The 12,430-nt window shown below is 52.7% G+C and overlaps 5 protein-coding genes across 5 annotated transcripts; 2 read left to right on the top strand and 3 right to left on the bottom strand.

The window, feature by feature from the left end:
- Nucleotides 1–396: 396 nt before the first annotated feature.
- CGCS363_v012880 (Protein PET117) lies at nucleotides 397–745 on the bottom strand (the record flags this gene model as incomplete). The annotated part of the gene is made up of 2 exons (XM_036644729.1): nucleotides 397–570; nucleotides 650–745. The coding sequence occupies 2 exons, from the start codon at nucleotides 743–745 to the stop codon at nucleotides 397–399; spliced, it is 270 nt and encodes an 89-aa protein (XP_036489491.1).
- Nucleotides 746–1,315: 570 nt separating this feature from the next.
- vma-10 (V-type proton ATPase subunit G) lies at nucleotides 1,316–1,961 on the top strand (the record flags this gene model as incomplete). The annotated part of the gene is made up of 5 exons (XM_036644728.1): nucleotides 1,316–1,420; nucleotides 1,479–1,512; nucleotides 1,577–1,585; nucleotides 1,645–1,745; nucleotides 1,800–1,961. 5 exons carry the CDS (start codon nucleotides 1,316–1,318, stop codon nucleotides 1,959–1,961), a joined length of 411 nt encoding a protein of 136 aa, XP_036490068.1.
- A 240-nt stretch (nucleotides 1,962–2,201) lies between these two features.
- On the bottom strand, nucleotides 2,202–4,081 carry CGCS363_v012878 (Beta-catenin-like protein 1-like protein; the record flags this gene model as incomplete). The annotated part of the gene is made up of 3 exons (XM_036644727.1): nucleotides 2,202–3,892; nucleotides 3,951–3,999; nucleotides 4,055–4,081. The coding sequence occupies 3 exons, from the start codon at nucleotides 4,079–4,081 to the stop codon at nucleotides 2,202–2,204; spliced, it is 1,767 nt and encodes a 588-aa protein (XP_036489652.1).
- Nucleotides 4,082–4,576: 495 nt separating this feature from the next.
- Nucleotides 4,577–5,409, top strand: CGCS363_v012877 (putative phosphatase; the record flags this gene model as incomplete). The annotated part of the gene is made up of 3 exons (XM_036644726.1): nucleotides 4,577–4,624; nucleotides 4,686–4,893; nucleotides 4,967–5,409. The coding sequence occupies 3 exons, from the start codon at nucleotides 4,577–4,579 to the stop codon at nucleotides 5,407–5,409; spliced, it is 699 nt and encodes a 232-aa protein (XP_036490067.1).
- Nucleotides 5,410–5,680: 271 nt separating this feature from the next.
- Nucleotides 5,681–11,705, bottom strand: CGCS363_v012876 (Translation factor GUF1; the record flags this gene model as incomplete). The annotated part of the gene is made up of 8 exons (XM_036644725.1): nucleotides 5,681–5,892; nucleotides 5,953–6,140; nucleotides 6,196–6,378; nucleotides 6,440–7,539; nucleotides 7,617–7,879; nucleotides 8,838–8,909; nucleotides 8,980–11,491; nucleotides 11,544–11,705. 8 exons carry the CDS (start codon nucleotides 11,703–11,705, stop codon nucleotides 5,681–5,683), a joined length of 4,692 nt encoding a protein of 1,563 aa, XP_036490066.1.
- Between the last annotated feature and the right edge of the window lie 725 nt (nucleotides 11,706–12,430).

Raw genomic sequence — 12,430 nt, 5'->3', positions numbered from 1 at the left:
ACTACAAACGGGACATTAAAAAACAAGATATAGGCAGTTGAAAATATCATTACTGCCTGGACCCTGAGCATTTTTGGTGCAAATGGGAAGGTAAAGAGATATAGTACATAATGTGACACCAAACAAAGTCACTTTGCAACTAGGTGGTGTCGACGGTCGTTCGAGGAACACCTGAACCCACAAAAGCCGATGGCGGGACCTCTAGGTATGCAAGAATGCGCCAAACCTCCGGGTATCTCTCTATGCGCTCCCGTATTCCCGCCACCAAATAGCGTGGCTTTTCCATCGGTCCTTTGCCATATGTAGCTTCAGCAATCAGGTGTGGACGGAATGTTTCGTTACACGGCTGCATGGCGACTTTATTCTTGACGAATCCTTTGACTGCAAGTTCCATCATCAGGAGCCATTGCCACTACCACCGGCACCGACGATGGGTGGTATTGTGGCGTCTCGAACTGTTTGCTCTCGCTTGTATTCTTCCTCGAGGGCACGCTGGATGTCGAAATCAAGCTGTCGCTCTTTCTTGACGCGCTGTAATTCTATGTCGCGCACAACGCCTTGGTGCATAGCCTACAGCATGGAACGTTTAGTCTTCATAGCCCTCGAATCACTAGGGGTGTTTTGGGAATCATCGGGACGGGCAGCCTACCTCCTTCTCGAACTTTTGCTGGAAATGTACGATGATGATGGTACTGGCGGCAAACAACGAAGTCGCCGCAAGAGTGAGCTTAGAGGCCCGAGACATGATCCGCAGAGTAGCGATTGCGAATTCCCGTGATATCCAGATCTAGAATTAAATTTCTGCGCGAGTGAAAGCACTGCGAGTTGCAAATCCCAGGAGAAAGTGGTCTTATGTCGGGGTTTGACCGTCGTCCGCAAACCTGGCGAAAGTGATGTCGGTTGGTTGCGGCCTCTGATAAGATAAGACTTTTCGATCGAAGCCAGGCACCTCACCGTGGACAAGCACAGGCCGCGGCAGAGCTATGGAGGCAGGTACCTACCTACCTACCTAAGGTACCTTGGGAACTCATGTGGGGCAACTTCCAGATGCCTGCGACGCCGTGTGAGTACCTTTACATGGCGCGCTTCAGGCTGTGGCGGTGCAGTACAACCTTAGCTACGTACCTTCCTGCTCCTCTGACCTACCGGACCTGCACTCAGCGTCGACAACGTCGTCCTCAGCAACATAACTATCACGATCTGTTTCATCCGACATCTCTACTCCGCCCAATCACCTACACGTACCTTAGATTCACTTACCCTTCGACATATCCTGGTTGCAGCTGAACGTTGCAGCTGATAACAGCCAAACACGATGGTGAGCGCGACAGTCGCCGCGGACGTCATTCCTTCGGAGGACAGCGTGCTAATGTACTCACAGTCGGCCCAGAATTCGGCGGGTATCCAGACCCTCCTCGACGTAGGCGCATCTCTCTATGGCCTTCTACACGAATACGCCACTGATCACAAGAACATAGGCCGAGCGGGAGGCTTCCAAGATTGTCCAGAAAGGTACGTCGGATTCAAACCCCTCCCTCCCACACCCCCAATGTCTCTGCTAACATGTCACTGCCAGCCCGCGAGTGTATGTACATAACCAACTGACGCGCTGAATGCCCGCTTGCTCACCCTGAGATGCTATAGTCCGAACCAAGCGAGTGAAGGAAGCCCGCGACGAGGCCAAGAAGGAGATTGAAGCTTACCGCAACTCCAAGGAGGACGAGTTCAAGAAGTTTGAGTCTGAGGTACGACTGTGCAAGCCTCGTCAAAGGGCGTGTGAGTAGACTAACGATTTGAAGCATACCCAGGGCAACAAGCAGGCCGAGGACGAGGCGAACAAGGAGGCCGAGGGCAAGATCAAGGAGATCAAGGATGCTGGAAAGAAGAGCCAGGATAAGGTCGTTGCCGATCTCTTGAAAGCCGTTTTTGAGGTCAAACCAGTCCCTCCAAGCGCCGCATGAGGCAATACCAATACGCCACGCAGCTTATAGACACATCAACATGACGGGAGTGCAATGGAAAACGCATAGGGCTCGAAATCGACGACTGTCGTGAAGGGGTTGTAGAGACAGGTAGAGAATGGCACTGTTAAGAAAAATCAACCGATGTCACGCAACTGGTCGGAGAGAGATGTTTCCAGACTTCCAGAGAAACACACCGCATCACTCCATAGCTGTATAATTACACCTAGTTCATTTGCTTCACTGTAAAAAGTCCATCAATGTCGTGAGCATCTCCGCCAAGTCCTTGTGTTGGGGCTTTTCCAGATCCAAATCTTCCCGATACTCCTGCAATGTAGCTCTCACAGCCGCCAGGTCTTGACCATCCTTACCCAGCAGCTTTTGTATCCGCCTCTTGGCACCGGCATCCTCCGCGGCGAGCCATGCGAGGATGACATCGATAGCCCACACACTGTAAAGCCCTTCGTCGATCCTTTTCAGGAACCATTCTCCTTCGGACAGTTCTGCATCGTCCGCGCTCATTCTGCTTCGTTCTTTTTGAATTTCCTGGTCGGCTACGTCGAGCATTGACTTGTATGTCCTCCTGCAGTCGTAGAGTCGGTCCAACTTCTCGTACTCCCTCTCGACAAACTTCGCCAGCGTCCGGATCCTCTCGGCCGAGTTGGCGGGAAGAAACCGCAAGAGAGATCTGAAGATGTCAAACAAGCTCTCCATAACCATGCGCTGCTGTGTAGTCTTCTTGAACAAGGTGAAGAGAATCTTCAGGCCACCAGCTTCAACAATCTTCCGGCAAACCTCGCCGCTCATATCTCCACTGACGCTATGCACAAGAAGTCGCATCGACGGTTGCTTGCTCATCTTACCTTCCTTGAGCATAATCAAGCACAGTTCGATGCCTTCTGCTTCGAGGAATTTGAATTTGCCTTCCGGCTCATCAACAATGCAGACTAATGCGTTGAAGAGATTCTCCATGTACTCTTCCTCCTCGCCGCCTTTCTCTGGGTCGCGTTTGCGATAAGCCGATACCAGTTGCAGCAATACATCGACGGCGTCCAGCTCTGCCAGCCGACGGCGCGTTATTATCGATGTGTGCGCGATGATATCCAACAGCTCTGTAGCGTACTGTTTGTTCTGGGATACGGGGGACTCCTTACGCTGGGCCCTCTCCAACAGCCACCTGATCAACGACTCGTCCCTACCAACCGTTTCCGCGTTCGTCTTCTTGGACAGGAGGTTCTCTAGGACGCCAAGTGCATGGTACACCCCGCTGCGGTCGGACTCATCATCTTCATTTAGGCGAGAGAAGTTTGACACGAGAAGGCTAACCAGGTCTGCCTTCAACAGCGCATCCACCAGCATATCCCAGTCGTCGTCAGACGCATAAACGTCTTCGTCAGTGAGCTCACCGATAATTTCGACAGCATCAATGGCGATGTCGGTGTTTTCATGTGTCAGTAGCCCGGCAAGACTATCAACACAGCCCAACTTGACGAATTGAGGGTACAGGTCGGGATGCTCTGCTAAGATGGAGAGATCCTTGATGGCGGCATCGAGATCTGCCTCGCTCTCGATGAACTTTTGGGGTTCGTTGGCAAACTTGGCGCGCAACTCGGCGTTCTTCGTGATTCGCTTTTCGAAATTCAGGGCAGCTTTTCTGACCCAAGCAGCGTCGATCTTCTCAGAAGTGGCCGAGTTCTCGCCGCGGCCGTCCACGTAGTCCAGTATTTCGGATTCTTGTTTTGTGATCCCTCCGCCGAAGAATCGGCCTTCATCATCCTCGTCCGGGGGCATTTCGGGCCCGTAGTCGTCCGCGTCGTCGTCAGGTGGGGGAGCAGGTCCGGCGATATCATCATCATCGCCTTCTTCTTCCACTTGGGCATGCCGACTTATAGACTCGCTGGCGCTCAATTTGGCCGACTTGTATATTTCATCTGTCGTGTGTCAGTCCTGACCACGGGAAGATCAGTCTCTGGTAGGGCGGTTGCTTACTTGGGTCTCGTACAGCATCAAGCTTCCTTTTGCCAACGCCGCCGGAGCTCTGTTTCCGTCAGTTGAGAAGTGAAAACCAGGCGCAGTCCGAGCGACAGGCTTACTTTGAAGAGGTTATCAACATCGGTCATCTTTGCCAGGCAGCGATAGGCTCTTCAAAGGCGCTCGAAATGAAACCGCACAGGAAACTAACAGCCGCGCGTCAACGTCAAGAGCGCAACTTCGAAGGAGCCTCGTGAAAGATTGGAGAGTCGTGTAACGATCGAACCAGGTGACGGTGCAGGTATTTGCTGGAGCTCCAAGGCGCGCCGGCCTACCGTACCTTACGGATACCTAGGTCGCAGACCTGCAGCCCAGTGGGGCATGACAGGGGTCCCCATGAGTAACGGGTACGGATAAGTACGTACCTTGGCACTGAATACTCCATAAGCCTGAGGACCTTAGCTGCCTAAGTTATCATTTTCCGGAGCAGCACCGGTCCGCTACCGGAATACTGGACCACTTCTGACCCGGTTCCAATTCCAGTATCACCGTAGAATTGACCTTGCAAACTGACGAGACCAACTATACACGGGGGAGTTGTTGCGCGTGCCTTGCACTTCTTTGTTTGACATAATTTGGCTAGTATGGCGCCCACAGTCGTGCTCATTCGTCATGCCCAGGCACTGCACAACGTTGATGATGAGTAGTCCTCTTGATAAGCTCCTCTTACTTTGTGCTAACACATGGGCACAGAACTACTCGATCCACGACCCTGAGCTCTCATCACTGGGTGTAGAACAATGCAAGGAGCTACGTCAGAATCTTTCCCAAAATTTTGCCGACGAGACGGATGCCATCATCATTGTCAGTCCAATGAGGCGGACTATCCAGACAGCCCTCCTCTCGCTCGATTGGTTGATCAAGAATGGGGTGCCAATTCAAGCTGATGCTCGATGGCAAGGTAGGTGTAATCACACTTGAATTTAAAGCCTGCTCAGTAAGGTCTTGCAGGTAATATATCTAATCATCACTAGAAAACTCGGCAAAGCCGTGTGATACAGGAAGCTCAATCGCCGAGTTGAGTGTGGAATTCCCTGGCGTTGACTTCTCTTCTGTCGACCCCGTCTACCCAGACAAGACTTCTCCTGCTGGAGCCCAGTATTCCTACACCAAGGAGGCTATTCTCGGAAGAGCTCGATCATCCATCAACAGCATCTATGAGCGAAAGGAGAAGCTGGTTTTTGTGGTTTCGCACTCGGGTTTCTTGCGACTCGGGGTGACGGGGCACTGGTTCTTCAATGGCGACTACCGAGCATTCGAGCTTTATAAAGGCGATGAAGCTGATAGCAAGCCTGAGCTCCGACAGCTTCAGTCAACTGTCAGTGGCGGTCTAGGTAAATCCTGGACAGACCCTGTTGTCATTGGCTCTGACTTGCCGGTCCTGGAGAACTCTATTGCAGGCATTCAGAGCGACTGAGACTCGCTGTGTCAAGTTCGGGTTGCTTCAGATTGTGCCTCAGCAACTACGATGGCGTGAGTCCGAGGCAAAACTGCTATCGAAAGGCCGTATCGCAACCGATAATCCCCATGCGAAGATCAGGCTATTAAATGGATGCATGGTTTGTTGGTGAATTCGGGTGTTTTTTTATAAATTACATATTCGTACATCAGTAGCGCAATTGATCCGCGACGATTGTCCTCGGGTGCCACAAAGAGAACGCCAAGGCCTGCAGAGACGCAAGACTAAATCACCTGGCAAGAAAACTCTGGAAAGCAGACTGGTCAATGATGACATTGCCAACTGCGCGAAGGCGCTTGCGTCCCGCCTTCTGCTTCTCTAACAGTTTCTTCCGACGAGTGATATCGCTGGCGTGTAGTTTCGCAAGCACGTCCTTCCGGAATGGCTTGATGGTCTCGCGAGCGACAATCCGCCTACCGGCAACAGCTTGAATGACGACCTCTTTGAAAGTCACAGGTCAGTCTATTTTACCCACCGCTATGGTGGACCGATTGGACTTACCAAACATTTGGCGGTCGACATGTTCTTTGAACTTGGTGACCCACTGCCGACCAAGACGCTCAGCCTGAGAGGTATGAATCACCCGGCAGATAGCATCCACGGGCTGTTTGTTGACCAGAAGCTGCAATTTGGTGAGCTGACTCGCCCTCCATCCAGCCTCTTCATAGTCCAAGCTCGCATAGCCTTTCCTATTCCAGTTGTCAGCTTGTAACCTCCATCATTAGGGTATTCGAGACAACGTACGTGACGCCCTTGAGCTTGCCAAACAAGTCGTCGACAAGCTGGGCTGCAGGGATGTCATACTTGAGGATAACCTGCGTCGTGTGAAAAAACTCAAGGCTTTTCTGCTCGCCACGCTGACTTTCACACAATTCTATGACACGACCGAGGTACTCCTCGGGAAGAGTAATCGTGGCAGTCACAAACCTAGGTAGCTTTGTCAGAGGGATATAGGCGGGCAGGCAGTAGAGTCAATGAGGATGCTTACGGTTCGTATGCTGTTGCGCCGCGCATTCGGTGCTCGTCTTGACTGGGGAACTCAGCCGGATTCTGATATATCGTCTCAGACCCGTCGGCCCACCCGACTTTGGTTGGTACAGTCGGGTCTGTAATGATGATGCTAGCGCCATGCTCTTGCTTCAAACGATCCTGGAAGACAGAGCAATGTAAGCTACCAAGGAACCCCAAGCGCCAGCCCGCACCAAGAGCCTCAGAATAGTCTTTCTGCAATGTTACACTCCTGTCATTGAGCACTAACTGACTGATGCTGTCAGCGAGACGAGTATAGTCGCTCTGGTCAGTGGGAAACGCAGCCACGAAGACCATTGGTTTCGGCTCTTCAAAGCCAGGATATGGCTCGACAACAGCCTCTGACCCGGTTGTGGTGAAAGTATCACCCAACTTGGCGTCCTGGATACGCTTCATACCTGGGTTGAAGTGTATGTAGCCAACTTGGCCGGCGCGGAGAACACTTTGCGGGACGGCATTTGGATACTGAATACCGACTTCGCCAACAGTGTACTTTTGCCCGGTGGCAAAGGAGATGAGGTTGTCGCCAGCTTTAACCTGGCCATCGAATACACGAACCAAAAGTATGACGCCCCTGAAATTGTCGTACCAAGAATCCACAAGCAACATGCGAAGTGGTTTTGAAGTATCGCCCACTGGATGCGGTATTTGTTCCACAACGGCAGGTAAAATATTTGGCACATTCTTGCCAGTCTTCGCCGACACCAGAACCGCCGAAGAAGGGTCTAATTCGAATGAAGTATGCATTTGATCGAGAACTCTAGAAACGTCGGCGGACGGCATATCGATTTTGTTGACAACGGGAATTAAGGCGAGATCCTGCGCGAAAGCCAGATGGAAATTGGATACTGTTTGTGCCTGGATGCCCTGGCTTGCATCAACAAGCAGCAGAGCACCACCACAACTGGCGTAGGATCGCGTCACCTCGGCGCGAAAGTCCACATGCCCAGGTGTATCAACGAGATGTAGCAGATAATCCTCTTCTTTATAGTTGTATATCATGGTACAAGTCTGGGCCTTGACGGTGATCCCTCGCTCACGTTCCACATCGAGTTTATCCTAGCCAGTGAAAAGAAATTCGGTCAGCAATACTCTTTTAAGCTGGAAGAGCAGCGCAGCTGCACTGTCGGTCTCACCAATATCTGCTTATTAGCATCACTGGCAGAGATGGTGCCTGTGATTTCGAGCAAACGGTCACTAAGGGTACTCTTCCCGTGGTCGATATGGGCCACAATGCAGAAGTTGCGGTACCGCTCGATTGGTATAGAGAGAATTCGTTCTTCTAGAGCCTGCGCGGCACGAGATGGCGGCGCAGGCTTGGCGAGGTGGGCGGTGGCACAATGAAAAGGCTGGCTGCGAACCGGGTTCCATGATGAAGCCAGACTACGCGACCATGGAGCTTGCGTTGTCGTCAGCGTCGTCTGGGCCAGAGTGCAGCTGCGAGACTGAAGCGGCGGGGTCAAGCTGAACGTCGAGAGTGAAGACCAAGGCTGTCGCAGCTGGCGTGGAAAACTGACCAAACGGTCCCGCATAGCGCGCACGCTTGTCGCCCGGGATCCGCGCATCAAGTTGTTCTTGTCGGCATTGAATAGATTCAGACTGGAGGCTCAAATTGCGCGATTCCAGTTATGTCTTGTAGGTTCTGTGAAGCAACCGAATGTGATGCCGAGCCTGTTTCCCATGCCCGTCCTGGCGCAGAAATCGAAACCCCGACTACCTAGGTGTACAGTGTGCTTGAAGCTCGAGTGGGTCTCGGTGTGGAACTGGCCCCCGATTGGTCTTTCGGCAGAGGCTCGCCGAAACCAACTGACTCCCGAGTTCAGTATACTAGTACGGAGGTGGGTTTGTATGGAGTACACTGCCCGAAGACATACATACGCTGCTAAATTTTCTTCATACATGATTACGTATGTTTACCGTCAGAGTACATGCAGTGTTGGTCAAGCATGAAACTATCCGTAGTTGCCTTGGACGGTATCTCTGCGCACGCCACCGCATCTTTAGACATTCGTTAAGCCTAGGTGTTCATCACCATCATTTCAAGTATCGCTCGGTTGAGAGAGGAAATACCCCTCCCAGTGCCCACGCTTACCTCCTCTTGCTATTGACGTCGCCTTACAAATTGCAGTGTGACATTGGTCACCATAAGGTATCTCTTACAAACGCTCCAGCAAACGCTCAAATCATGCCGCCCTTACTCTCCCATATGATAATTCAGATTGCGACTCACATTTCAACGCCTCATGCGAGGACCCATTCGCTCCCTCTTTTGATAAACTTATCCAGCAACATGCTGAGGTCCGACAGTACGAACCGGCATATGAAAAACCCAAAGAATTCCGCGGCGTGTCGGGTACAAAGCTCCAGGCCAACTTGTGTCTTGTCCGCGTGTCTGAGTCCCGGATCCTCGACTTGACGAGCGATTTGGTCTAAGTCTGTTAGTTGACCCGTAACAACACATATCTGCGATTGAGCAGGTACGCATTTGAGAGGCCTTACCAATCGTCTGGGCGGCATCGAAGAGCCGTGCGAGTGATCCCATGTAGTTGGAATTTGGCCCAGTAAACTGGGCACTGGTTGGATCTCTTTTGGTCGGACGGCTAGTTGGATTCTCTGTCATTGGCAGGGTTTCCAGTACAGGTGACTCCTTGCCGCTGTCGGGTCCGGTACCCTTTGCGTTGTAGGAGCTATTCAACCCAGCCGCAGACCCCTTGGACCTTAATCTGCGCCACGAGAATGAGGACGACTTGCCCGACACGCTCGCTGAACGCGGTACGTTGATTGCCGCTTCAATTTCGACAGAGTTCGATGCATCCCTGAAAATCACGTTGGAGCTTTGCACCCCGACTTCTGTCCCCAGCTTTCTGGTCAAGCTGGCCTGAACCTGTTCCAGAATGACCTCTAAAGCCTGCATCTCCTCAAGCACGGCATCAGCATCGCAAGTGTCTACTCTGGCTAGCTTGAGAAGAGCGGCCGTGAGATAGTCGCATGTCGCTACTTTATCCTCCACGTTGCGGATTTTTACACCCTTCACCTTCCACACATCCCGCGGAACAAATAGCTTGTTGCTTAAATAACCTCCTCGGGGATGGGCGAGCGTTTGATACAAGCAGCGCATTAGCCAGAAGGGCCGCAACATGTAATCTGTTGGGCACGGTTCCAATGGTGCTGGTGCATCTACCTGAAGCGAATTTGGCGAGCCTGGACTTTGCGGGGAGTGCAAAGTATCGTCGAATAGGTATAAGCCACCAGCAGAGCCTGAGGTAAACTTGTCTCTGAAGGCTGCTGCCAAGGGGGTCGGCAGGGCAGGCATAGCCGGATGCCTGCCACTGATGCCAAAGGCATTGCTCATTGGTGTACCCGGTGACATGTCCGAAGCGTCCTCCAAATTCGACAGTGACATGTTTCGATTCTTCATGCTCCTCAAGCTTGAGGAAGAGAAGTTCTTTCTTAGTGTAGGCCGGAAGGATGGTGAGCCCGAATGACTATTGAAGTCTGCACTGTCTCGACTCCGATGCCCGGGTGGAGGAGTTGGGGGTACCGGTTGTGTTGGGCTGATCCCCTCAGGAGGGGAGTATGGTCTGCGCATGCCTCCATTAAAGTCGTTGGAAATAATGGAGTCTCGACGATCGAAGTCAACTCCTTGATCATTGTCGATTGATTGGGCAACGCTGTAACGTCTCCCGGGGTCTCCGTATTTCGAAAGTTTGCTAGTCTCAATCTTGAGCTGCTTCGGGTTTTGCCCTGACATTCTCCTGCTCCTCACGGTCTGGCCGGGCCCAGGCACTGGTCCTGAGAAAGATGTTTTAGAGGGTAACTCGGGTAGAGACTGCACCGGAGGCGGTGCAGCTGGGCTTCCGGCCCTAGGGAAGTTCGAAGAGGGAAAGACATCCGTCGGTGACGAGGAGACATCATCGCCGTTTGTGCCGTGTGTCCCAGGCATCTGCCACGTTTGCTGGGCATCACTGGAGCCGGAGTGCCTGGCTGCGGATGATCGAGGTGCTTGGTTGAAGGAAAAGTCGTCAATAGAATATCCTCGAGTCATTTCCTCCAAAATGCGTTCCTCCTCGTCCGATGATCCGTCGTCGTAGAAATCTTCATGTATCAAATCCCCGTCAGGTTTTTGCTGCCCTTGCACTCTTCGCTCTCTTTCGCTTTCTTGCTCGTAGACTTCTCTTTCCGTCTGACGAACGCGTTCTTTGGCCAACTCAACCTTACGCAGTGCCTTCGCTACGACCTGATCATCTGACGCATATGCTTCGGTGTCAGATAGATCCATCGGCTCATAACCGTCGTCGTACGCTGCTTCGACCGCCGCATCTAATGCTGCATCGAATTCAGCCTCGGTAGCGCCACTAGGAGCGCGTATGTGCTTTCGCCGCACATTCATAGAGGATGATCGGGAGTGAACAGACGAAGTTGAGCCACCGGACTCGTCAATCGGATCCAACCAGGAATTGGATTCGCGGCTCGAATCTCGCACATGTTTCGGGGCTTGTCCAGTTCGCGTTGCGGAAAGGGAGAAATCCGACCTGACGGGTCCATCAGGAGAACCCCGCCCATCTAACTCCGGAGAAGCTGGTCGGCGAGGTGAGAGTGGCGGTGGCATGGTAGCATCTTCCGTGGGTATTTGGAAGATAAGATGTTCGTCCGAGTTTCGTTCTCGAAGCGGCGAGCGAGAGAAGGAAGACTGCAGCGTATATTGCTCTGGTGTCCTCGATAAGCCGCTCCTTGCTGGTTCAGCCAAGCCCTGCATTCGTGATATAGGCAACCCAGGCCCCGCGTAGCTAGGTGAATTTCGACCTCCATCTTTGAGTATCCTGGCAAGAGCCGCTGTTTCGAGACCGCCTGGTTCCTCCAGGTAGTCCACATCGTCGTCGTCGTTAAACTGGAGGGTCGGGTTGAGTCGCAGACCTAAGCTCTCGGGTCTAGCAGGAAGAGCCTTCCCATCCGGTACCTGGATAGGAGCCATCTGATCCAGCTCCTCGATTCGACTTGTATACGTGCGGCGCTGACCTAGTTTAGCTCCGGACTGTCACGCCATTCCAAGTCGAGATACTCACAATCGCCTCGAGCTTTCTCTTGTCTTCCTCCGTGGAGGTTCTCGCCAATACTTGGTGCAGTAGTTCGCATGCTTCGGCATAAGCTTGGCGTGCACCTTCGAAATTCTGCGCATTGTCTAACTGAACTGCAGTGTTTGCTTTTTGTAGGGCTCGGGAAAGCATAGCTTTTTGAGAGGGCGGTTTATTGCCTCTTTCTCGACCTTTTGACGATGCAGTGGTGTCCGTACTCCCCTTAGCCGCTTGGGAACGGTTACGGGAATGGCCCCTTGTATCGTAGGCCCCTCCATTGCGATCGGCTGGCATCATTGCACGAAGCGGCTGCTGTGAACCTGGTTCCGCTGATCCTCTCCGGTCTGGGCTTGAGAATGCATCCCAGGGTCGATTTTGTTCCGCAATATGGCCGCTTCTGGGCGCTCTGGGTGCGCCCAACGGTACACTTGGGCCGTTCGCTGCACCTGCCGGCTCAGTTGAAAGGGATGAATCTAATGGGTAAGGCGCGAACACGGTAGACAGGCCTTCAACTCGAGATGATCCAGGAGGTGAGTAGCCACGCAACTTGCTGGCACTGCCGACCGGTTGGGAAGCTTCACTAGAATTCGACCGCCGTCTAGTTCTAAGGGGTCTTTGAGGCGACGAATTTGCAACAAACGCAGCCGCATCCACACTCAAGCGGCGCGCATAGAAATTAGAAGGGCGATGGTTCAGGCCAGATGCTCGACTCGATGACGTTGAGGTAGACCAGCGATTCAAATTTTTGAACCCCTCGGCTGACAAGCCGGCGCTGCTTGATCGCGAATGAGAGGTCGTCGGTCGCAGGAACAAGGAGTCGGAGTCGGCGGCAGCGTTGTTATTCAAGGCATCGAACTGAGCCGTCAGGGGCTGTGATG

This window comes from Colletotrichum siamense, assembly GCF_013390195.1.
Source record: "Colletotrichum siamense strain Cg363 chromosome Unknown KSG_Cg363_contig09, whole genome shotgun sequence".
NCBI classification, from domain to species: domain Eukaryota; kingdom Fungi; phylum Ascomycota; class Sordariomycetes; order Glomerellales; family Glomerellaceae; genus Colletotrichum; species Colletotrichum siamense.
This window is presented reverse-complemented; position numbering and strand designations above follow the sequence as displayed.